The 26,083-nt window shown below is 43.7% G+C and overlaps 1 protein-coding gene across 1 annotated transcript in view; it reads left to right on the plus strand.

Annotated features, from left to right (window-relative positions):
• SYDE2 (synapse defective Rho GTPase homolog 2) overlaps window positions 1-25,508 on the plus strand; it is a 25,994-nt gene extending 486 nt beyond the window's left edge. Inside the window, exons 2-9 of the mRNA XM_035333253.1 lie at window positions 36-268; window positions 3,038-3,760; window positions 10,786-11,885; window positions 14,119-14,245; window positions 18,325-18,506; window positions 19,230-19,461; window positions 23,045-24,395; window positions 24,442-25,508. Of these exons, the coding sequence (XP_035189144.1) occupies window positions 163-268; window positions 3,038-3,760; window positions 10,786-11,885; window positions 14,119-14,245; window positions 18,325-18,506; window positions 19,230-19,461; window positions 23,045-23,547 (2,973 nt within the window). The 5' untranslated portion in view covers window positions 36-162 and the 3' untranslated portion in view covers window positions 23,548-24,395; window positions 24,442-25,508. The remainder of the gene's footprint in view (window positions 1-35; window positions 269-3,037; window positions 3,761-10,785; window positions 11,886-14,118; window positions 14,246-18,324; window positions 18,507-19,229; window positions 19,462-23,044; window positions 24,396-24,441) is intronic.
• The last annotated feature ends 575 nt before the right edge of the window (window positions 25,509-26,083 follow it).

Consider the following 26,083-nt stretch of genomic DNA (forward strand, 5'->3'; position numbering starts at 1 on the left):
CGTGGCGGTGCCCGCCGCCCGCCGCCCCGGCATTCGGATTCCGCGGAGCCACGCCGCCATGGGGCAGCGCGGCCGGGGGCCGCCGCCGCTCCTCCCGGGGGCCGCCGGCAGCCGCACGCCGCCGGGCAGCGGGCGCTGAGGGCGGGCAGCGAGCGGGCAGGCATGGCTGAGCCGCTCCGCAGGACCCTCTCCAAGCTCCGCGGCAGGAGGTCCCAGCGCGGGGCGGCGGGCGGCGGGCACCGCCACGGCGGGACCTGCGCCCCGCAGGGTAAGTGAGAAGCTGGCGAGAGGAGGGGTTTCGTGTCCTGGATCTCCTGTGCTTCCCCACGGGGGTGCTGCTTGCGGCTCGCAGCTGGCAGCAGCCAGCCCGCCGGGTGAGCCCGGGGAGGCTCCAGCCGCCGCCGGGTCGCCCTGCCGGAGCGAGCCCTCGCCCGGCCCCGAAAGCTGCCTTTATTTGCACCGGTCCGTGTCAGCTCCTGTAACCGTAGGTAAACAAAAACAGAGCCCTAAAACCGAGGGGGTTTAAGCTAGAGCTGGCAGCATCCAGGTGGATGAAAAAGTGAGTTATTTACTGCAGTTTGGAGGCGTCTGCCTTGTCTCCAGACCTTGGGAAACCTCCAGACCCGTTGTGAACGGGTAATCCAGTTTGGCACGTCCAAGTTTGGGTCTTGAATCCGTCCTCAGCAGCAGCATCTTCATGTCAGTCGTTCTTCATCTCAGGAGTAAAATTTCTTAGGAATAAGTGGTTCTTGAGTTCAGACTGCTGTTCCGTGTGGGTCCCCACACGCTTTCTTATCATATGACTGTTTGCTGTTCTTTGGCTTGTGGCTGTTTGTCATTCTTTGGCTTTTGTTGTTTCCATTTTTTTTTATATTACACAATGCATTTGAAAGCTAACAAATCAAACTTTAGTCTCGCTGCTGTTCCATTTAAATCCATAATAACTACGTGCTATGGTTTTACTGAGAGACTCGGGGAGGGGAGCGTGTTCCTGTGGCCGTTGTTGCGAGCCGCGGGGCTGCGGATCATCCTCACCGTGCATGGGGAGGCTGGGACCAGCCGCTGCCAGCACATTACAGCCCAAAAAGCAGCGCCCAGCATCGTCCTGAAACGTTTCATGTGTGCACGTAATAGGCAGAGTATTTATCCTGACCTCAGCTGAGCTGAAATGCCGAGGCTCTGGTTCTGGAAGTGTCTGTGGTGTTACCGTAATGTTTGAGCCTTAACTAGTGACTTATTTAATCTTCTGTAGAAAGAGTGGAAGGTGCGTTGAGCATCTGACCCCTACTTATTTATGTAGTTTCAGTGCTGTATAAAAGCCTGTTGGGGACGAGACGTAGTCTTGTTCTGTGTTTGTGCCGGGTCTGCCCAGCGGAGGCCTGGTCAGCTTTTGGGGATGCCCTACGTCCTGGGAGCAGAGCACTAGCACAGGGCAGGCGGCGTCCCTCCGAATGAAGCTTTGCTCCGGAGCAAAAAGCACGTTCCTTGCTTGCATAGCTCTGCAAGCTTCCTATTTGTTTGAATTTGTCTCGTTACTATAACAGCTCGCGATGTTTAGAACTTGCTCTGTTCCGTGGAACCGCTGGTTGTGCAGATACTTGCATGCGAAACGGTTTGTTACTAAAATAAACAGGCATAAGGGCTTTCAGGATCAGGGCCAAGCTTGAATAAAGGGAAAGAAGTACTTGCAAACGCAGCTATTGGTTGCAAGAGCTGCACTTGGAAGACTTAAATGCAAGTGTATCATTTGGATGGGATTCAGCGAACATTTGCAATCGATGTCTCTTGGCAGCATGCTGGCCGCTTGGGAGATGCGAGTGGGTAGTTGTGTGCAAGCGCGATACACAGCATGCCTCTGCAAGCAGGAAGGTTATGTGAGTGCTCCGAAGCTGCTGGGTTATTAACGTGTCTGCGGTGAGCTTGTGCAGGTAGCTTCTTACCGAGATGCCCAGATGTGCATCGAGAACAGCCACGGTGGAGTGCGCTGCCGAGCTCGCTCTGCGCGCCTGCTGCTCGCAGCACCGGGGGCAGCCCGCGGCTCCAGGTGTGCCATCGGTGCATACTTGGGCACGTGTGCACTTTTTATGGGTGCCACGAGAAGCACAGGCTTTCTGCTTTAGAGAATTGCGGGCTTGCTTAGCCTGTGCAGAAGGGCCTGCATTTCCCTGGAAAAGCAGGAAGTGGCAGATATTTTTGTTTGTGGGAACGCAGTTCTTGCACGCTGCACCTATTTATATTGCCTGCAGAGTTCCTTAGGCTTTTTGGAGAAGGTGGGGGCCTTGAGGTAGTATCAGGGGCAGGGAGGAGCCTGCCCGGTGGTGCATCATTAAAAGCTTACCCATTGTTTTAATGCAGCTGTGTTAAGTTGAGAGTTGTGAATGGACTTTGATCAGTTATTAAATGAAAATTTATTGTAAAATGGCTTATTTAAAAACCTTTCTAGATTTCTCTTTTTACCTTTGTTCCTTTCATGATTGCGTGTTTCATTTCACAAATCAGGGAATGCTCCTGTCTTCAGTGTAGGATAAAACTGGTAAGGACAGTCCTTTCTGGAGGTTTCTGCTCAGCAGAGGTCTTCACCTTCATTTTGTACTTAAATGTAGAAGTGAATCTACATGGTTTTGATAGCTAGTTGAGCAGTACGTTATACCAAAAGCACAGGCTGCTCTTCATTGGCAGAAAGAGACTGTAGAACTAGTAGGTGGCAACTTGTCAAACCCACTGTACCTGAACTTAGCAGAGCAAAAGGCAGCTGTTTCTGCCTAAGTATGCGTGACCTTTCCACAGAGCTGTCTCTCTGCCATTTATCTAAATTACATGGTGTTAAAAATACAGCCCGACAAGTCTGACTTTTTATTAATTATGTGCGCATTCTGTTTTGGCAGGCTGAGGTATAATTTTATGATGGTATCAACTTGTCTTTTGCCCTCTTGGATGGGGTCTAAGGCAAATGTAACATGACGGCATATGTCTTTGTCCTGTTAAAAACAAAATGATATTCTAAGTCTTCCCTTCTCTCTGCCTTTCTTTCCGACAGCAGATTTAATTGAAAATGTTTACATAGCTCCACGAAGCAGGAAAGAACCCAAGTCTCCGAAGGCAAGCGAGGTCCCCGAGCACCGGCCACAGATGAACAGCATTACTGTTTCCAAGAAACGCAACTGGCTGCACCAGAGCACTCACAGAGCCCCTTGCCCAGAGGGAGAAAGCACATGTAAGAAAATGCAGGGGGCTGTCACCCAGGTACCCAAGTCTCCCAGCCCACAGCCTACACCTAAAAGTCAGAGGGCTCCTGCCAAGTCCCCGGGAGTGCAGGAGTGCCCCGTACCTGGCTGTGGTGCCGTGAGCGCCCTTCCGAGCGCTGCGGGCTCCACCGTGCTGAGACGCTGTGCCTTTGACTTCGGTGAGGATAATGATGCAGACGATGAAGGAGAAATATGGTACAATCCCATTCCTGAAGATGACGAGCCAGACATCCTGCGAGTCCTCCATCCTCCTGCAAATAACCCCGTCACCACGGACTGCCCTGCGGGCTGCTGCAAAAGTGTGCCCAGCAGGGACTTGGGGCGGGAGCTGGGGCCCCACGCTGGTCCCCCGGGTTTCCCAGAGCATGAAGGGGACACTCAGCCTGGTGAGCTGGGTCCAGCTGATGCCGTGCAACCTGGGGAGCATCTGCAGCAGCAGCGGCAGAGGTTTGCCTGCAAGACCCAGGGCGTGCCGGCAGCAGAAGACAATCCTGCATTCAGGTGCCCTTCAACAGGTAAGAGCGTTCAGGAAGACAAAAATGTTGTATCTTCTCTTTTAAAGGAGTATTAAGGCTTTCTTACGTCTCTTTTCTCTTTCTTCTCCTTTTGTCTGTACTGAGCAAATTTCCAGTGGAAGTGCATGTTAAGTTCATTTGAAGGAAAAAAAGAAAAAGACTCCAATAGTGATATTGATACCTACTAAATGTAGAGCTGCACAGTGATTTTTCAGTCAATTTGTTCACCTGGTATGCCCGGATGTGGTTTTCCTCTGCCCTGCTTGCCAGCCCTCTGGAACCAGCTCTGAACTGAAAACAGTCCTTGTTCGTTCTGGCTCCCACCTGACTGAAAACAAAGGTTTTATAAAGTGAGCTTACTTAAGCCTGTTCATGAGAGGACTCACTTGGTTTCCTTTCTGTTAGCTAGCGTCTTGATGCGAGTCTTGGGTTCCAGCCTTGAAACTGCTTAATATCTTCAGAAGTTGCTGCCTGGGATTTTTAATAAAGGCTTTTTGGAAGATTATAAATGCCATTCATCATGTCACTTTCTGTAATTGCTGTCTTGTTGACTGTCTCAGGTTAACCTAATAGACTGGAGAGGAATGGTTTTAACTGGCTTGTTACTTTTGGCCGAGTGTTTGATATTCTCATTGTAATAATTCCATTAGTATATGAGTTCAGCATCTTATTAAAGATTTTTCCCCGTCTATTTAAAAAAAGAAAAGCAAACAAAACCCAAACAGAAATAACTGAACAAAAGGAAGCAAACAAAATCCAAAAAGTATATATATTTTTTAATTACTGGTGTTTCTTATATCTTGACCTTAACTCCAGTATCCTGTTGAGAGAGTTACAGTCTTAGCATAAAAATCAGGAGACAGGCAATTCCAGACTCCACTCTTGGCACCGATGTGGTTTCTCGACAGAACAGCTCATCTGCCAGCACGCTCTGTATTTCATGTACAAAGCAGATGCATTAGTAATCATCTGCTTTGTGTGGATATACAATATTTTTATAATCAAAAGCCGAGAGGGTTCAAGTTACACCATGTAGACATCTGGATGCCTGAGTTTTGAAGACTGTTCCCCTTGGCTTGCTTTGCAGGCAGTGGAGAGAGGTGAGATGAGCTGCTTCATGTGTTTTGGGGTTGGTTCAAATGCCTCCTTGCACTGAGAGGCAGGGCACTGATGTTGAAGCACTGGTGTCTCTTCCCGAGGTAGCAGAGGACCTGAATCTTGGGTAGCAGACTCCTGTTCTGCATTGCCTTGTGGAGAAGCCCCATCCCTGTAAAATTTGCCCCAGATCTGTAAATGCCAGAAGTTACTGTGCCTGGATTTCCAGCCCAGAGATGGCTTCTGGGAATGGGAGATGTTTTCAGAGGCACCAAAGCAACTTCTGTAAACAGTGAAAGAAAAAGCACTCTGTCCTCTTCTGGGAGCTCACATTTTGTTCTTTTTGTGGAAATACTGCAGATCTGAATGTACTTGAGTCACAAAGTATACAGGGAACACTTAATTAGAAATAGTTCACTTTATAGTCTTCATTGAATACTTAGACCAATTCTATTTGCTTGCAAGATAGGTGAAATAGGATATTTTTTCACAGTTAAAGTTCAGGGCACTTTGGAGTGGTCATTATTAAGCATGGTTATTGAGGAAAGGCATGAGCATGTCCTACAGGCTGTTTGACCCCCTTTGATTAATTTGGCAATTAATCTCTTGATATATGACTTTTTAAAAAAATAAAACTCTTTATGCAAGAAGGATTTTTTTTTTCACGCTGAAGAAACATTTATTCATGAGAGCACAATTGCCCATTTAAAGAGTCTTTCATTAAAACAGGAAAAAAGTGTTACGAATTTGCCCTGATTGGTTTGGTGTGCACTGAGTTAATTAAGCTCTTTTAAATGCAGCTATCCTTTTGCATGTTTTGAATAGTGATCAGGCTGAATAGATTAATTGGTGATGAAGAGGGTCCCTGCTGCTCAGTAATTGGCTTTATCATGGAGAAGTGTTTCAGTTCTTCTTTTCAGTCCAGTTAAGGTGTCTACAGTTATTTTCAGTCAAATTTAAAATGACAGCTCATCCATACACAATTACTGCATGAAGGGCAACATGGCCAATTTAACTTTATTTATGTTAGAACCTTGTTTGAATTACACACACAAGTGCTACAAAATAGATCTCTCTATTCTGAGAGAGCAGCATACATCAAGCAGTAACTCCTGAGGAATACACAGTTACTGCTTTGGGGAAGAGTCTGCTTCTCTTTCTTACTAAAACAATTCCATGTATGTCAGTTTTTGGTTAGTGCTAGAATCTAAGAAAGATTTTGAGAAGCAAAGGCAGAAAAAAGCAGTATACTATTAAAGCTAACAAAATCTTTGTTAGTTTTATCAGTTGCTGTTTTCTTCTTTGGACAATGCAATTAGTTTAATCTTTACAACTTTAAACAATGCTGCCTTGTTTGGATTTCAAACTTTGGTACAGAGAATGTGATCATGGATTTTCTTTTTATTATTTTTTGGAAAAGTTTATATCAAAATATAAAGAAAAAATCTAAAAGTTTTCCCAAAAAAAAGTCTTTCCAAACAAAGTAGCAAACAGATGTGTTCTCTAAATGTTATTTTTAAATGGGACATAATTGTAGAGGTGCTAATTTGCCCATAGTCTTAACTTATATCATTAGTTCCTGGTGTTGTTGGGGTTACTTTCTTCAGTAAATGCCATTTATGTTAATAGGATTTGTCAGGTAATTCCTCATTTAATAATTTTAGCCATGCTGGTTTTTAGAAAGGAAACGGACTAAAAATAAATTGACCCTGTAGCAGAGCTTGAGAAAACACTTTATGTATTTTGTTTATGACAAACACAAAGGGCAGCAGTAAGAAGTTAATTTAATTCTGAGTCAGTAGTGTAGAAACATAGCATCAGCTTACGCTTGTAGGTCCCTGGGAGAAGAACGTAGCTGGAAATTTAAGTGGACCATGGAGCACGTTTTTAATTCGAAGTGTCCTTGCACAGGCAAAATGGTTGTGATTGGAAGTAATGGACATTTTGTTACACAGCAAACTTTTCATATTGCATTTAGAGTTTTTCACATATACAAAAATTTAAAGTAAATTTTCTTTATAACTGTTTAAGATTGTATTCCTTGTGTTTTGCTAGATGTGTGTATCACTTGCAAAACTTGAAGAATAGCACCCGTTTGTAGTGTTTGCTCTTGTGATAGGTCTACCTTGTGGAGCTCCAAACAGGACCTTTTGGAAAATGTGCAATGTTTTGGGGAAGGATTACGGTCGGGATTAGTGTCCAACTAATCAGGGGAATAACTTCATTTGCATCTGTATCTCAGAGACATTCTTGTAGGACTTGCTCATTGTAGCTTGTGAGGACCTTGGCAGGAACCGAAGGTTGGTACTGTACATTAAAGCTCCAGTTAGTGTGTGTTGGGGTTTATTTAAATCAAATTAAAACTACAGTGCCCTTTTTTTCACTTGTACCATGATTGCTATCCTGGTTTATAAATGCATCTTTTGGGGCAAATGTGGGCAAATATTTCTCATGCTTGCATGTTGCAAATGAGCTTCCAGCAGTATACCTAGATCATACTGGGCAGATTGTGTTTGCTGACTTCCATATAATGCAAATCCTCTTTGCTTAACTTTTTTCAGATGAAGACACTTTGTGATTTTACTGTTTTTCAAGTGCAAGGAGCTGTGGTTTCATAAGGCAAAAAAGGAATCGCGTGAAATATTTGTGTCACGTCTGTGGTACAAAAATGTTGTGGTATGTGGAGGAGAGGCCACTGACGAAATGTCAGTGACAAAATGTCACTAAGTGCAACGAAGCTGCCTCTGAGCCATGCGAGGTCACTGGGCAGAGCATCCTGAGCTCTGGCTGGGCTGGTGCTGGAGCCTCGGGCAGGGTGGACGAGGGCTGTGCTAGGCCGGCTGCTGCAGGCCGAGGGGGCTCCTGCTGCTTCTGTGGGGCCGCAGCAGCGGGCCTGTAGGGCACCACGTGCACACCTCGGGCTGAGGGCCTCCCCACAGGCATGTCTTTGATCCATCCAGCAATGGTACCTTAAGGACCTGCTGGTGAAAGAGGCAAAGGGATGTAGCAACCGAGGACTAAAAGCACTTAAAGTAGTTACTGCCCTTTTCAGCCCCCAGTTTGTACTGCATAACTGTTTTTATCCTCTTACTGGTGAAATGGAGGCAAAGCTGCTTTTTGTGCCATGGAAGAAACCTCAAGAGGAGGAGAACTTGGTGCAAGAGGCCTGAATGAGCCGAGCCTGGCGCTGGGGCCAGTGGAGTTTGGTCCAACGCCAGCGTTGAAACGAACCCTGCTGTGCTCTGTGTGACGTGGAGAATCATTAACATTTAAAATACTTGCAAGGAATTCATTCTTGTTTGCAGATGCTGAACTCTTAAGCCTGGTTGGTGATCCAGAGTGCTGTTAAACATGCTTCTCCCCTGGGATGGGATGGCCCTGCAGAGGATGCTCTGAGGATCGCTGTGGTGCAGAGCAGGCGGCGGTTGACCTGTCAGCCTCTGCTGCTTCGTAGCCACGTCCTGCTGCCATTAGTGGCCTGTTCAAAGCAGTTCGTCACTTCTGCTCCAGAAAACGTGATCCCAGAGCTGATGGGTTTGTCACAGCTTAGTTAACATCAGCGTACATATGACAGTGTATTGGAAGGAAATATGCTACCATTACAGAGTTCTTAGAGACTTTGGTTTTATCCTTGTAATAGTTTCTTAATTCTTTGACCTTGAAGCATTCTGTGGATTTGCAGACAGGGACTGAATTTGTAAAAACAGTGGTTTTCATAGAGGTTTTTTTTTTAAAAAAAAAAAAAAAAAAGAAAAAGATTTTTTTGCAGGTTAAAGGCATACCTCAGTGTGTACCTCAGCACATTGCTGGCCTTAGTGGGCCAGTGTGTGGCGTGACCCTGATGGGAATACTGACCCACACAGCACGTGACTCTCAGCCCTGTATTTCATTTTAACTGTTTGGCACTGCGGGCAGCGGAAGTTGGACCCAAAGAAGTCACAATGTCAATTGGCTGTTCAGCTCTAAGGAGGTGGAGGGGAGTTCAACTTGCTGGCCTGCTTTTCTAAGCCTGTGCCAGAGATGTGGCAGAAAGAGAAGATGAATGCCAGTGGGCTGGGGTGTGCCACCAACTGCTACGGGGTGCTTCGGGTCAGCCCATCAGCACGGCCAGGGTGCGAGTCGCAGCACAAGCGGAGCTTTGTCCAGCTGTATCAATGTACTGGGTCTGGAGCTAAAACCACCACAATCAAACAGCACGTTCCTAACAAGCTGCTTGCCAGAAAAGCACAGCAGGCGTGCTAGAAGTGGCCCGCGCCCTCCAAGGGCACACCTTCCGTCAGACGCAGGGCTAGGTGCGTCTTACTCAGTTGCTCTGGAGAACCAGTTTTGATGTGTTACTCTTCATAAATGAAGCTTTCTGTTACAAAGGTGCTCTTTTAAGTAATTACCTGCAAAAGTTATTAAAGCCAAACTTCTGTTGGGACTAAAACTAGTCTTTCTAGGTTTTGGGGGTTAAAAAAAAAAAAAGGCATCGCATCAGTTTGGTCAAAGACCAGATTGCCTGATTATACTGTTTAAGCTAAGTGAAGTATTAAAAAGTTGTAGTTAAATGGTGAAAAAATAATTTGGATGAACTGGAGAATTGTAAAAATCACTAGTAGTATGGTGATTTGCACTTAGTTATTAGGCTGTATACAGTAAGCGTTAAGAAAATCTGTAGAAGCAACTGCTGTAAAGTATGATTTCTTGAGTATCTCAAGGAATTCTTTCTTTCCTTCTACATGTCAGGAATGGGTTCTGCCTTCCCCTGGTTAGCGGGGGGTGGATAACTGGTGTGTATAGGCATGTGGTCTCCAGCTGCACAAGCAGGGATTAGCATGCAGGGGGGCTCCATGGTGCCTCAGCCGGGTGCGCAAGGCTACACAAATCCTGCTGGGAGCTGCTAGAGCTTGCCAAGGGATGAGTGGATGAGGTGCATATTGCCACCAGGAACCACTATCAGATTCTTGGTGGATAGAAAAGTGCCTCTAAATGAATGTAGTTGTGAAATTTTATTTGTATCTATCATTCTGGCCTCAATTCCCCTCTTTCACGCTCCAGCAACTTGTGTAAATCCATTGCCTTTCCTGCAGTCATCACTGCCTCATGCTGGTGACAGTGAGAAAGACTTGAGATATAACTTAGTTTTTGCATTTCCTTAAAAAATGAGAGATTTGCCACAAGGATGTCACTTGGGAACTGTATAACTTCAAGCCCTGTTGTGGGATGGTTGTGCCAGGAAAGGGAAGACTGCTGGCATGTGGCAGTGCATGATGCAGCTTTCAGAAGAAAGAAATCCTTGTTGTGTTCCTCTTCCTCCTTTCTGCAGGAGAAAAGGGGAGCTGAAAGAAATGGAAGAAGAGGTGTGAGACACTGCCTGCATCTACATGGGGAAGGATTTAGGGCACTCTGGGGTAACAGAGGGCTGTGCAAAAGAAGCAGTGTTTTTCACCAGGGATGAGCCTGCTTCCTTTAGACTTGAGGGGGCAATGCTAACGTGTTATCTTCGTAGCTAACTGCTTCGCAGACAGGAGTGCACGTCATAATGCAGTGTGTTCCCCTTTGATACTGGCTTCATTGCACCTGTGCCCCAGGAATGCAGCTGTGTCTGCTTGGATGACGGGGGATATAACACAAATGGACCGAGCTGAATGCAGTGGTGAAATAGCTCATTTGTTTATCTGTAGTTTCTGGCCCTTTCATCTCCATAAAGCAGAACAGATCAGGGTTCTGACTATGAACTGCCAAATTTAGCTGAACAAGTCAGCAGAATACAGCTTTCTGCATGCTTGTGAACATTTGACCACCTGACTGACGACTGTCTGAATTGCATTTATAAAGTTAGGACAAATCAACATATTTTCTCCTAGTTCTTTATTTTATTTTCATAGCTGCAAACTGCAGCTACCAAATGGTTCAAAAAATACTTATTTTTATTTTTTTTCCTAAAGGGTCTGGAGTTACACTTGCACACAAGGCCGATATACCATCAACAGAAGTTTCTCCTCCAAGTCCCAGTCCCTTGAAAAAAAGCGGATCCATCAACTGGCCCTTCCCTGATAGAATTAAATCTCCCAGAACTGTGAGGAAACTTTCCATGAAAATGAAAAAGCTGCCAGAGCTCAGCAGGAAGCTGAGTGTCAAGGGAACTTCAAGCCATAATAGTTCAGATAATCCTTCTTCCCTGTTGAAAGGGAACTGTCGGGATACAAGCCATACAACATCTTTGCCCTCTTCTGGAAACTCGACTGCAGCTGCCAGCAGGAACGTGATAAGTCGTTACCATCTCGACAGCAGCGTGTCGTCGCAGCATACCTACAAAAAGAAAAGCTCGAGGAGCTCCAAATCCTCCAGCAAAGGTGGTTACCTCAGTGATGGTGATTCTCCTGAACTTGTAACAAAATCAGGTAAACACGGACATGAGACTAAGTGTGGGAAAGGAAAGGAGAATCTTCCTAGTAACAGTGGTAAAACTGAGATAGATATTGATGCTTTCAGGCACTACAACTTTTCTGATCAACCCAAGTGTTCTCAGTACATCTCTGGACTCATGAGCATTCACTTTTATGGTGCCGAAGACTTGAAACCACCAAGAATAGACTCTAAAGATGTCTTTTGTGCAATACAGGTTGATTCAGTAAACAAAGCAAGAACAGCCCTGCTTACATGCAGGACAACATTTCTAGATATGGACCACACGTTCAACATAGAAATTGAAAATGCTCAGCACTTAAAGCTAGTGGTGTTCAGCTGGGAACCCACCCCGCGGAAAAACCGTGTGTGTTGTCACGGCACTGTGGCTCTTCCTACTCTCTTTCGAGTGACAAAGACACATCAGCTGGCTGTCAGACTGGAGCCAAGGGGACTTATTTATGTCAAGCTGTCACTTATGGAACAGTGGGAGAACTCCCTTGATGGTATGGATGCAGATCGGGAGCCAGTGATGTTCGGCGTAGATGCTCGAAAAGTTGTAGAGAAGGAAAATACAGGCTTGATGGTACCACTTCTAATTCAGAAATGTATTATGGAGATTGAAAAGAGAGGATGTCAGGTACTGTGCGTATCTAAATCTGTTTTGTGTTGTTAATATAGCTGTGCCAGGATCTCTGCTGTTACAGATCTTTGCATTGTTACTTATGGAGCTTAAGCAGTGAGTGGAAAAGGGGTAATTAAAAAAAACTTTCCATGTTTAAATTTTAATTTTTTTGCTGCTCCTTTTGTTTGTTGAACACTTGTCATTGTACTGTGGGAACAATAACAGGACTGTGATATCAATGCTTCGTACGCTTCTTCACAGTTGTGTTCTAGGGCTAGGCGTAGTTAAATGAACCTGCTGCCCCCAGCATGTAGAGTCCCTGCCAAAATAAGGCACAGCCTTATTAATAAATAAGCCTTTATTAATAAGGCACAGCACTATTAATACATAAATCTCTTATTAAATAAGAGATTAGGATTTGGAAATGTCTTGTTCCAGAGGCACAGCTCATTCAGCGAGGACGTAGGTCATCATAGGCAAGTCTGTTAGATAGGAAGATGCACAGTCCTGAGGATGGATGATTCCCCTTGGCAACTCACCTGAAATCAGTGAGAGGACTTCTGTGCTGCTCCGTAGCATGTGTGAGCCCTTGGTTTCTTTTACACGTGTTCCTGCTCAGGTGAAATTGAGAAATGATCACACCTACCACTGCTGCTATTTTACATTGCTGGCAGTTTGGCTCTAAGTCCAGGTGTTAGGAGATTAACGTGGCTACTTATAACCTAGGTCATATAACACAGACAGCAGTAGTATTTCTATGTAATTACTTAGTGAAAGTAATTACTGATAATAACTGCCATTTTTATTGTGAGTGCTTCTCCTAACATGCAAATCAGCGGAAGAAAGAAGTTGTATTCTTAACAGTATATGTGTCCCATGGTTTCAGCATTTTATTCTGGGCTTATTAGAACCTAGTCATGCAAATGATATTGGGTAATCAAGGCATCACTGCTAATGAGGCAACTGGGATCTGAGCTGTCTGCATGCACTTGGTGCTTTTGAGCATGAAATCTGATTTGTGCATTTGCACAGGGAGAACCAAAAATGCAAAATATACTGTTAACTTCTTGATTTAACCACGTGCCTGTCTGACGTTTTTTATTTTCTTATAGACTGCAGCCTACTGTCATGGTACGTCATTTCCTTCTGAATTTCAGACATGGCATTAGGAAACTTCAGAGTTAAAAGAAATTCTCATAGGCAAATACTAGGTCATTCAGTCTTGGGAAAGAGGGAGTACAAATTCCATTGAGTAACTTTCCACTTATTTAAACAGGAATTAATATAAGGCCAGACAAATACTCTTCTTTGCAAACCTGGATATGCGTGTTCTAAGTCTGTACAGTCTGCATTAGGTTTTGGGGTTTTTTGCTTGCTAAAGTCCACAGCAGTTCTGGACTAGCCATTTATAGTTCAGTACACCTGCCTGTAAAGTCCGTAAAAAATAATGTATTTAAGATTTAATTCCTTACAGAAAGAATTGCTTGCACAAATGATGTTGATGAAAATGGAAAGTACAGTAATGCAAAATTTGAGTGTGTGAAAGCACAAGTTAAATGAGTAATCCTGTCCAGGTGTGTTGTGGGCTTCAGTCCTATCACCTTGAACATGTGAAGTAACCCCTGCTTTACATAAAACTTATGTAATTTGAAACATGCAAGTCAACCTCTTGTCACCTTTCAAATAGCATCTTACGGATGTCATAATGGAGTATTCATAATTCTCTTGAAATTCTTTTTACTGGCATCAAATACAGTTTACGTTTTAGTCATGTCTAGCTTATTCTTGTAGGAAAAAACATTAAGCATTTTTAAAGAAGGATTAATAGCATTTCTTTTAGCAGGTAGTCAGTAGCGTGGCTACTTTTTTCTGCTAATGATTAATAACTATTTTGGAGTACTGTACTTCGGTGTACTTAAAGTTCAAAATGCTTCTGTCCTCATTTATTTCTGCTGAAGGTCCAGTTTTATGTAGTATAATTAAACAATTTTACTAGGAAAAACAGTGGTGACCTGAATGAGTGGGATAAAGGGAGAATCAATGTTTCATCTGTATCTCTCTTTACTAAGTTTTAAATGATCTTGAATTACTGGATGGCGTGCTTCTGACTTAAAACTTCACATCTGTCAGTAAAGTACTGCTCAGGATGGCTGCTCTTATGGAAAACTGTAATGTTATTTGCTTACAGATCAACAGTCCCTTGTCTGATGTTTGCTAACTGATGTGGGGTGATTGTTTTTGCCTCTAGGTTGTAGGTCTGTATCGGCTGTGTGGCTCAGCAGCAGTTAAGAAGGAGCTTCGAGAGGCATTTGAGAGGGACAGCAAGGCCATTACTCTCTCTGAAAGCCAGTACCCAGACATTAATGTGATAACAGGTAAGACGTTTACTTGTAATATATGATCTGGACATGTGCATAACATATTTTTAAAAAGGTGCAGTTGGGCTCTGAACTAGTTTTCTGTTGTCATTTAACAACTATTAATTCACTGTATTGCTAAAAGTTAAGTGAAAATGAGTATTGGAGATGTACAGATATCAGATAGGAGGGACTGGGAGGGAGGAGGACGTGGAATTTTGCTAACACAGCATTTGGTGCAGGGAGGTGATGGTGGGCAAGGCTGGGGCCTTTCACAGCAAGATCCTGGCAAGGGTAAGGACTGGGAGCGGAGGAGCAGAAGGTCTTACAAAGCTTGTCTTCATTTGTATCGGTTTTTTAAGTGAGCATTTGCACAGGAGTTGCACAGTACAACTGAAGTTGTTGAGGTGTTCTTTTGTCGTTACTTAAAGGAGGAACAATTCTAAAACTGTTGATGATATTTGTTATGTAAACCAAAGCTGATCTAATTTACGGGATCACAGAGTAAACTAATTGCTGCAGGCAATCAGGCAATAACATTCATTTCCTATGCATCCAGTGATGGAGAAACATCACATAACAGCAGTGGTCAGGGTATAAATTTTCTGTGCCAGAGCACTTGGGGACATTCAGAGGTATTGGACAGTTCTGTCCTGTTTGACTGTTAATTTCACTCCAGCATGTTGGGAATTCATTCAGTAATTAGGCGAAGTAGTGTCAGGAGATATTACTTGGTGACATTTACTTTGTTAAATAGACCTTTTGGTAAAGAACATCTAGCTAGTCAGTCCACCTGACTCTCCTCGGCTGGCTTTGGTGTTGGATTCGGTGTTGCTCTCGAGCATGGGCGTTTGCAGCAGTGGAATCTTGTGTTTATGCTTCACTGTGGTACGAGACATCCTTTTTTAAGAGAAGGTGTATAGTAAAAGTAAATATAATACAGTCTTATAACTTAATATTTTTCTTCTCTTTACATTAAAGTTCATGAAAAATGGCAGGAATTATTTCTAAAATCACATTGTTATTATTGAAAACCTCTTTCTTACCAATTTTAGTAAATCAACTCAGAAGGGGGAAAAAAATCTCTGCCAAACAGAAGAAGCTGTCTGATGCTGACTTGTAAGCAGACCAATATCAGGCAGATATTTGGTTGATGCAAATTTTTTGGCTGATGTAAAACTTGACATATTTGACATTTAATTTTGCAATAGTAAAAATGTCATTGCGCTCCCATGGCCCAAGAAATCATCTACAATAAAACTGTTTGCAGAAATGATTCAGAAGTATTCTGGGAAAGGTTATAGGAGTTTCCTCCTGTCTGGTATACAAAAGAATTTGTAATATTTTGTGAGCATTTTGTATCCCTGAGCACATTGTACACTCAAAAACCACCATAATTGGTTGAAACTGAAGTTTGTACTGCAGGAGTGCTCAGTACAGATAAAAATCCCTGGAAGGGCAGCAGCACTGGTCTGACTGTTCTTTTTGTCATGGGTCTAGGATGTGATGGTTAAATTGCAAAGTGTGCTTTAGTGTCACAGTACCATTGCTGTAAGCCTTGATGCTGGTGAACTTGTGGTGACGGTGCAGGGCATCCTGGACAATTAATCCTCCTTTTGCTATGTCCTGCTGTAGTGTCATTTTTTTATATCCAGAGTTAGGGTCATAGGAGTGAAAAGCCTTGATGTCTTTCTTACACAAAGCCTACTGGCTATGCTTTTTGTATGCTGTATTGCAAGAATGTACCTACCTGCTGCTTTACCTATAAGAAAAATTGTTTTAAGAATTGACTTAAAAGAAATGATTCCCCCTGGAAGCCCTGCATCTGTGCCACGTAATGGCCGGTAGTGCCCGTGTTGGTGTTGCACTGAGAAGCCTCAATGCCGTGATACCGTGCGTGTTGCAGGGAGCAAGCAGGGCAGGGCTGCCTGCACCGCTCGCTCCTGCTGACCAAAATGTAAGCTGTCCTCTGGCTAGCTGTGAGCCCTGGGGCTGGACGTAAAGGTGAGCCTGCGACTTCTGCTGGCAGACCCGAGGTACCCACTGTGCTTAGCACTAGGAATGAAAATGCCCACAGTACAAAATCTCACATATGCCTGGGGAGTCTGGCTGATGGGGGATGTTTGCCCAGGTGCTTTGCTGCTGCACTTGCAGTGCTGAGGCTGGTGCACATGATTCAGACTTCTCTAAGCCAAAGCATGTGTTCCATGCAGTACGAATTCTCAGTGTAACTCTTGGCAGGTTTGAAGAGGAGTGCTTTCTTGTGTCCTGTTTGAAATTTGAGTAGCACTGTTTTTCCAGAAGATTATAAAGATATTTTTTTGACAGCTATCCAAAGAGCCAAGAATGAACATTTAATGATTAAATCTCGACTGAGAACTGCTCCTGGGATTGGCAGAGGCTTACACACAATTAAGAGTGCTCGTGGCCCAAAATCAAGCACGCTGCCAGTTTTAGAACTGACCGGTAGCACTGTTGTTGCATCATGTCTGTTCTCATCCGTGCGAATTCACATCTCTGAGTAAAGCATGTATTACTGTTAACAGCTCAGTGGGTCAGAAAAATGAGGAATTAATGAAGTGGATGGCAATTTTAGCTTGCCGTCTAAATTTGTTCTGTGGGGTGAGGGATTGTGTCAAGGAGGATGGGCTAAGGGGTTGGCAGCCAGCAGCGGGAAGCGTAGGTTCCTGGAAAATAACAGCAGCCTCCTACGGGGCTAATTTGGCAGAGTGAATAGCAGAAAGATTTAGAAAGGTCAGAGGGCATTTGTGGCTCCCAAACGAGCCTCTTATCCCGGGGCTAAACGGGAGAAAGTCTTTCAGCAGGTAGAAGTCCTGTGGTTGTGGATGCTGCTGCAGGAATTCCTCCTAGGTTATTAGTAACAGACAGCTACGAATGTTGCAACATTGTAAGCTGATGTGATTAAGCCATACCTTTTTACTCGTTTCCTGCTGTAAGCTGATTCTGAAGTCAGCCTCCTCAGCCTCCTCCGCCAAATCCTGGTAAAGTCAGCATCTCTTACCAGTGCTCTGCCTATGGAAAAGGGAAAAGCACCCCAACCGATGACATGCTGCTCTAGCTCCTGCCACATTTGTCTCCAGACATATTTTGACCAGTTTATCCACACGTGGGACACAGGCCTCTAAAATGAGAGGAAGAAATAAAATTTGGTGAGGGAATGTAAGTTACTGAACAAAAACTTAAGAATTTGCTGCCACTTCTGTAACTGCTCTGCATTAAAACAAAACCATCATCAACAAAAAGGCAAACAGAAAAGCCCAGAGGAATATGTTTTCAGGAAAATACACAGATGGTTGTTTTGGGTTTTATGTTCCTGCTGGAATGTTCCCGTTTTAAGCTCAGTGTGGGCTGCTGCGTGCTGGGTGCTGCTCTGCACAGACACAGGTTTTGTTTGGCTGCCCCACTCCTCAAACTGCAGGGGAGGATGGTCCGTCCGCTCCAGGACGTGGTGCTGCCCAGCTAGCACTGCTCATGCAGTGCCACTTGGATGTCTGTTGATAAAGATGCAGTCTTTTTGAAGGGTAAAAATGTTTATACAGAGCAAAGCCAACTTTTACTTATATTCTGCATGTAAACATGGCTGTGAAGGGGAAAATGTTAACTCCGTTCCCCATATTTCTTCTTTATGTATGAACTTGTAAGAAAGCCCTCTGCGATGCAGTTCAGTTTGCAACTAAGTTATAAAGACTGAGTTCATACAAACTTGTGCTTTGTTAAATAGCAGAATGTGGTAGTATTTGCTGCCCCTGATGGCATTATGTTCATGTGCCTGCTGCTGTTCGGAGTCTTGTGTTGGGTTTTCTTACAGCTGCTGAAACCCCACTCGCACTGAAGTACCGGCCAGCCTCTAAACCAACTTACAGAAGTGCAAATGTTCAGTTCCCAGCATCCCCCTAGCTGTGGCCAGTGCCTGTACTAGTCTGTCACAGCCGTTCCCCTTTCTCCCAGATTTGTCACAGGCATGGAGGATTTTCTCATGAGACGGGTGAATTTTGCGTGCCTTAGTGCTCCCAACCAATTCTGATCGGTGAACCTGCAGCTTGCTAACAGCAGCTATCCTTGTGTCTTTTCTGAAGGCGTTCTAAAGGATTACCTGCGAGAGCTACCCTCGCCTCTCATAACTAAGCAGCTCTATGAAGCAGTGGTGGATGCCATGGTGAAAAATCCCCTGAAAATGGCAGCGAGTGGTTGTGAAAATGACCCAGGTGACTCTGAGCACACAGTGGCCCTTCTGGATTGCCTGCCAGATGTTGAGAAGGTGAGTGGTATTAAAAGGGATGGTAAATGACTTGCTCCAGAAAATAAAGTAACATTTTCACACTGTATTTAGAACATGTCAAAATGTGTACATCGGTTTTCTGACTTAACAGTCCACATGGTTTTTTGATGCTCCAAGTCTTTGAAAATACTTCCTATGGTACAGATACATGAGAGCTTTACAGCTGAAAGTGAAGGCACCTGGACATTACTTTAATTAAAATGTACCTTTGTGAATTGTCTCTGCAAGCTAAGCAGTTAAAATTACACTGCTTTATAGATTTCAGGGAAGTCATTCCCATTTACAGCAGGAGTGGGTTGCCAGACAGTTAGAAACAGATCATTTCTTATTAAAGCAAGTAGACTTCTGGAAGCTTGTTCTGATCCTGAAGTCTTATTGAGGGTTTCTTTATTTTGTAACGTATCTGGATTGCCTGTAATGCTTCTGCAGTCTCTTCCTTCCATCACAGCCTCTCTCCACTGTGAGAAAACTCATCCACATAAAACAGATCAGGTAAAAAGCGAGGTGAATTTTACCTGAAATTCTATCTTAACAAGTCTCCTCTATGGCAGTCTAATCCAATTTTTTTGTTGTTGTTCAGCACATAAATGTTCTACTGAGGGATGTTGGTAGCAAATCCTCAGCTATGAATCTCGGTCTTACCCTCTAGAGCAACGATGTTAGGATGTCAGCACTGTTTCATCTAATATTTTGTTCTTTCAGGCTACCCTGAGGATGCTGTTGGATCACCTGAAACTGGTGGCTTCGTACCATGAAGTAAATAAGATGACGTGCCAGAACTTAGCTGTGTGTTTTGGGCCAGTGTTACTGAGCCAGAAGCAGGAGACCACCAACCATAACAACAGAGTCTTCACAGACTCAGAGGAGCTTGCTAGTGCCCTGGACTTCAAAAAGCACATAGAAGTTCTTCACTATTTACTCCAGCTATGGCCAGGTACTGTTTCATGAGCCTGATCAGAGGAAAATGTCAAGCCACTGCTGTATATTTTTACTGTGTGTCAGCGTAGATTAAGTCACGGGATAATTAAGCGGCAACAGGATTCTTAAAATATGAGGTACTGTGGCATCACCTATAAACGTAAAGAAATCATGACAAGTATATAATCTACTCTTTGTACTCAGTTCACTTAATGGGAAGTTTGTTGTTTTAATTACTTCCTCACCAAATAGCAGTGTTTGAGTGTAACATAAGAAGCAATGGAAAGTGCTTTATGTAAGTAAGGGCACCAGAGAAATCAGACCCAGTAATAATAATGTCTCCACATCTGAATTATGGCTTTTTTTTTTTTTTTCTCCCTGCTTTTATACTTCCACCATTCAAGGTTACTGAGTGTATGGGATTCATTAGTTGTTTCAATGGTTTGCTTTATTCCTACATTTGTAATTTGGCAGAGTTGTTCCTTACAGTAGGAGCCATGCAGGTTCTGGTAGCTTCCCCAGAGCTTTGCATAGGGAAAAGTATTGTGTGTGTGGTGATTTCTGTTTGTTTTGCTTGCCTTTTTTTGTCTTTTGCTTAAAAAAAGGTAAGTACCTTTTATCTCCCCATTCAAACATAAGAGGTTGTATGGTTTTGCCCAATTTGGGGTCAGTCCCCAGTAAGAAAGGAAATGAAATTCCATTCTTAATTAACTACTGAAGTACAAGTGAAGGCAATTATTTCTGCTAAGATCTTCCTTTCAAATGGGCAAGGACTATGCAGTGTTCAAATTTCCCTGGCGATTAGGGTAGACATAAGTGGAAATACAATGGCATCAGTGAGCTTTGGATTTCAGCCCACAGGGAATTCCTTTGCATTTCTTCTACTGCTGAATCGCACTAAGCACTGCTCTTGGTCAAGAGCAGACTAAGGGATTGGAGCTCTTCAGTCAAGTTTGAGGATAACGCTGTGAAACAACTCAACCTAAGATCCAATGGGCTTAATTTTGCTTTCAGATACTCTTTGGCCAAATAGTTGTTGAAAGTTTCCTTTCTATACAGATGATGGATCTGTTCTGTGCTGTAGTACCTTCTTTTTTCACAGTGGTTTCACCGATGGTGTGGAAAACTGGTGTTTTTTGTTTTTTTTTTGGTACCTTGAGTATTTTAATTTTTGTTTCCCAAACATGAACAGTGTAGACCCGTAAATTCTTGAGACGATGAGAGGATGCAGTTCATCTTAGCAGCTTCTTAATTGTTCCTTTTTAGAACATAGTAATTGCTCTTGGGAAACTGCTAATTTTCTGCACCAATGAAACAATTACAGTTAATCTAAAGGAATAATGTGGCTAATTCTATTCGTTTTTAAACTTATTTTTATGTGAGGAGGAGGAGGTCTGCTTTTCAGAACATTCTGGGTGAGACAGTGACTGCAGCCATCGCGATCTTTGTTCCTCTTACAGTCTGCACACTGGGTGCATCGCAGGGCTCCATCTCCTGCTGAAAAAAGTCTCCTTGGCAAGAGTGCCTGCAGCAGTCAGCTGGCTGCAAGCACCTGCTCCTGCCTCCATTTCTTAGCAATGGGAGAGATGAGCTTGGCAAAAAAGTCAGCATGGACAGTAAATGTCCTGAGGGAAGAACAAATACTGTCTCCATTGTGTGTTGTTTTTTTTAGTTCCTCCCCCTTGAAGTCTGATTTCCTGATGGACTGCTTCCATTAGAAAGCAGCTTGGAGACAAAGTAAATGGCAGTGCTTTTTAGACTTCTTTTTTCACACTCTGCTGACCTGACCGTGACCGTGCCCTGGAGTTGACTTGGGTGGTAGCTCACCAGGCGGCTGTGACAAGCACACACCAACCACGTTCTGGGTCAAAACCTCTGGGAAGCTGTCTGCTGTCTGGTCTGCTCAGTGCAGCCCCACGGAAACCTGCCTCTGGCTGAAAACAAGATCCGGACGAAGCTGGCTTGACCTGTGTGCCCTTGTCAGCAGTGGCTGGACACGCCCAGAGCCACTGGGCACCAGAAGTTAAATTTCAGTCACAGCCATGAGGCAGTGCAAGAGAGGTGGGAAGTGTGGCTGGAAAAGGGGATAAAGAGCTGCTTGGGCAGCACATACTGCACAGAAGCTCATCGTGACACTTTGGGGATAGTTCCTGGCATGAGTGCTGTGGGGAACAAAGGCACGTAGAGGCAGCTTTGTCCGTAGGAGTACACATTACTGTTGAGGAGGTGAGAGTAAGGTAAGTAGTAGAGCTCTTTTTCACCTTGAAGAAAAAGCTGAATCCCTTGGCTTGAAAGAAGAAGGTGTGCAGGACACTGTGCTAAAATTGAGGTAAATAGGAGTGCAGAGATGTGAGCGAGCAAACACAGGGTGTGGTGTGAACAGAGCAGCTGGACCTGAGGGAGAGATCACAGTCTGGTCTCTTCCGTTTAATCTCCAGGAGCTTGGGACAGCTTGATAACCAACATGTTGTGCAATACTTCAATTTCCGTATTTTTCCAACTGAAAACAAGTAAGTCCTTGTTTGGTTAGAACATGCAATACTGGCAAGTTATTGTTAACCCATGCCCCTTCGTCTTAATGGAGCATAGTCTAAACAGAAGGGCTTTTGTTGCGGGAGAGGCAGGGGAAAAAAAAAAAAGGCAGTGATAGTTATTGCACGTTACCATGCAAGACGTAAAGCAAGGCTAAAGTCCCCCGGAGAGACCTGTAGGGTGGCCTAGAGAGAAACGTTTGGCAGGTCTCAGGGCTGAGCCTGTGCCTGTGAGGAGTCTGAGGGAAAATGTGTCAGATGCTGAATGAGGTGTGTTTGTGCACGCTGTGCTTTCAGCAGTGTGCGCACGTAGGAAGTCTCTGCGGCTAATTACAGGAGGCAGTGGTCTGTTTAAAACCAAAAAAAAAAAAAAAAAAAAAAAAAAAAGTTTTGCAGCTCAGACATTTAATAGGCACAGGCCAGTAAAAATACTTGTGCTGTTTACTGTAGGAGGCCGGTAACAGTGGAGGAGACTGTTAGTAACTTGTGCTGTGTAATCATGAGCTCAGGTAATGCTGCCAGCAAACCTGCCTGAGTGTACCTCTGGCTGTGGCTGCTTAGAAAAATTAATGCAAATGAGCTTCCATTAATAGTGCAGAACATGAGGGCAAAAGAGAAACACGAGAGTTCAGCTCTGATGCATCTTTAGCTTCTCTAGGTGTTTCTCAGTGTTGGTATTTTTGTTGTGTTTTAACCTCCTTTGCTGTGCCTGCTTTCTGTTACTTTTAGCCTGGATGAAGCGTGTGAGCCGAGCTGTTTGCTTTTTTTGACCCATAGCTGGATGGTGTTTGACTAATGCAGTGAATTTAAGCAGTGCTCCGGGAATTTCTCCTTCTAAAGAGGATTTCTCTGTTGCAGTTTGAAGCTGGCATGACCTTTAAAAACAGCTTTTACAGTAGTTTTCCTATAATATTTTGTATCAAAGAGTGGCAGAAGACGTGACAGTGTTGGCTGTAAGCTTGCACGTATCCCTGCATGCTGTCAGCCTGCAAAGCAGAGGGGAGTCTGGACGCTCTGCGTTGCAGCGTGGATTCAGTCACATTTGGTTTAATTTCTCCTTTTTTCTAGTACATCACTCAGCTGCCCAGGAACCGGCACATCCAAACACACTTCCAGAACACCCCTCATCCCTGAACTACCTGAGGCCCAGGAGGCCACGGCCTCAAATGCTGAATCTGAGCAGCGCTGACATGGCTGGGGTGCTCAGGCCCAGGCCGGCCGGCCTTGACAGCCCTTCGAGCAACCGCTACGCTGGCGACTGGAGCAGTTGTGGGGAGAACTACTTCTCAGACCCAAAAGACTGCCTGAGTGAAGCAGACTACGATTACGTCCCCTCGGAGGATGCAGAAAGCGGAGATGATGGCGGCAGAGTGGATGACTCGGACGGCCTCACGACGTGCCCGCAGCCTGTCCCCGGAGAGCACGCCTTTCAGAGCTACCTGACAATGCAGGCCATAGATTCGGCGGTGGACCAAAGAGCAAACCTCAAAGACCTACAGGAAAGTATCGATACCCTGATAGGAAACCTGGAAAGGGAACTCAACAAAAACAAACTAAACATGAGTTGCTAAGCCCTGTCCTGCACGATGCCTCCTTGCAGTGCCTCTGCCCCTCACTGGGCTCACCCTGCAGTGCTGTGAGGGGTGCCGGTGCCCTTGGAAGAGCTGCCACAAGACCATGGCCCACCTTGTGTTAACGAGTCTGTTTAAAGGCATTCCGTTATATTTCTGCGTTCTCAGTGGAAGAGCGTGTTGGCCTGATTCTGGTGTTTAAGGCTTGGAAACCATAGAGTGATTCCACGTAGTGGCATTTCTCCCTGAAAATGCTATGCACTTAGGTGGTTTGGGCAATATCTGACAGAGGAGAAATCAACATCTCTGCTGTCTGTAACAGCAGGAATCCTTGTTCCTGAAACTTTAGCTCTGGTACAGAAGTTCCTCTTGGAAGAGGATTTATGCTGCTTGGCCTGAGTTTTGCAGCATCAACTTTAGATAGACTCATTTTACTATATATGCAATGGCTGCTATGAAAAATGCTTTATATATAAAAAAAATATTTATATATAAAGTTTTAATTGTACAAATATTAATGTATTCATGTATTAACACTTTTCAATAATTATTTAAACAAGCTAAAATTAAATATTTTTCTAACCTTGTATACATCTGTGTATAAATGTGCATGTCTCTGTAGCAGCCTTTGGAAAGGTCTCCGAATTTTGAAACAGTCCCATTTCTGAGAAGACTTGTTCAGTGAAGCCAAGATGAAGCTACCCCTGGAGTAGCACAGCATTTGATTTATGCACAGAAACATGTTCAGAGGAAGGCACGGTGAATGATTAATATAAACGACTTTGTGTTGCAGGGCATTGGTTTGCAGGTGTTGACTGTTAACCTCCCGCCCCCTCCCCCCCCCCCCAGTCAAAACCTTACACCCCTTTCAGATCAATTGTGAGGATTTTCTAGGATTTCTGGCAGTGAACTTTTCTGCTGCCTTTAAGGGTGACCAGCACGCACAGCAAGGAGATTAAGGCATGATTCTTTATTTTTTGTTCTTCAGATTTTTCTATATATATATATATATTTTTTTTTCATGTAAAGAAGGCCTGAAAGGTGCTTACTTCCTATTTTAAAGACATTTGGTTTGTCCCTGTAACCTCTTCCCATGTTCTTGATGCTTTGACACTTTTTGCTCCAGAGTTTCCTGTGTCTGTGTTGAGCTACTGCTGGCTGCTGGTAGCAGTGTTTGAGCCCTCTGGAGATGCGAGCTCAGATTCCTCACAGCAGCAGTTATTTTTTCGGAGCCTTTAGTTAATCTCCCCAGAATGGAACCCTGGGCTGTCCCACAGGGCCGAGTGGCAGAGTGGTGTTACTCCCGGGGAGCTGCAGTGGGATCGCAGTTCACTGCGGCTCCGTTAGATTCAGCTGTCAGCGTGCTGTCAGATCAACGTTTATCCTTAGTCATTGGTGTGTGGTGAGTAATTAAACATTTGATGGTAAAAAAACACAATCTGTGTTTAATTAAGAATAATTACCAAATTACATAAAGTTACTGTGATAGCCCCTCCAACAAACAGGAGACATGGAGTCAACCCTTCTTTACAGGTCACCCTTGGTGAGGAGCGGGGGATTTGGGGGAGAGCTGGTGAGATGGTTATTTGTTCTGAGATGTCAAGTCTTTTTCAACTGGCAGGTTAGAATTATTTTTATGTTTTCGGTACAATGGTGGCATCCCACCATGGCTTCATGTGGGTAAGTGCTCTTCTGCCAACCCATACTTCCTTATATTGCTTAGTTGAAGAGTTATTTATTTACAATAGCAAGGAATTAAGGATTGTTATGACAAACTTCATCCCTCTTTTCTAAGGAATTATTTTAAAATGGTTTCAAATGGTTTATTCAATCTCATTAATTTATTTTTTGTAAGTGTTAAAAGATGCAAAACAATTATTGCAATATAATGATAATGTATGAAAATGTAAATTTAACCTGAAGCATTTATCAATAAATCAATGTATTTTTTTAAACTTTTATACCTACAGAATGTGCATACATTTTAAACTATAAATTTTAATTCTAAATAAAATTTGAATTAAGAACAAAATTTGACTAAGCATGGTTACTGATTATTTGAACCTGCCTAAGGTGATACCATACATTTGTGCTAGCTGCAGATATGAATTACTTCCATAAAGGCATTTAACGTTTTGGAAAGTTTTTGTTTTTTGTCTTCTCTAGATTGATCAGCATTTCAGTTACTTTTTTTTTTTTTTTTTTTAAAAAGAGAAAATGTACTTAAATCCAAAAGAAATAATATTCTCAAGTCATCAAACTAATGCTTTGGCCGCAGTTCTGTTTTTATTTATTTATTTTATTGCAGGATGCTTTTGATCGTAGCCTGTCTTGCACTGGGTATGTGAACTTATTAGCACTAGTTAATAGGTGTTTGTGTTTTTTAAAGCTATTTCATAAATGGTATATTCATTTTTAATCGTTTTTAGTAATCAAGATGATACAAATGAGTGCCATTGAATATGTTGGAGCTTTTTCTGCAGGAAGACGTCACTCAGTACAGCACTGTGCTGTTCTGTCAACTTCTAATACTGTA

This window comes from Oxyura jamaicensis, chromosome 8 (genome assembly GCF_011077185.1).
Source record: "Oxyura jamaicensis isolate SHBP4307 breed ruddy duck chromosome 8, BPBGC_Ojam_1.0, whole genome shotgun sequence".
NCBI classification, from domain to species: Eukaryota; Metazoa; Chordata; class Aves; order Anseriformes; family Anatidae; genus Oxyura; species Oxyura jamaicensis.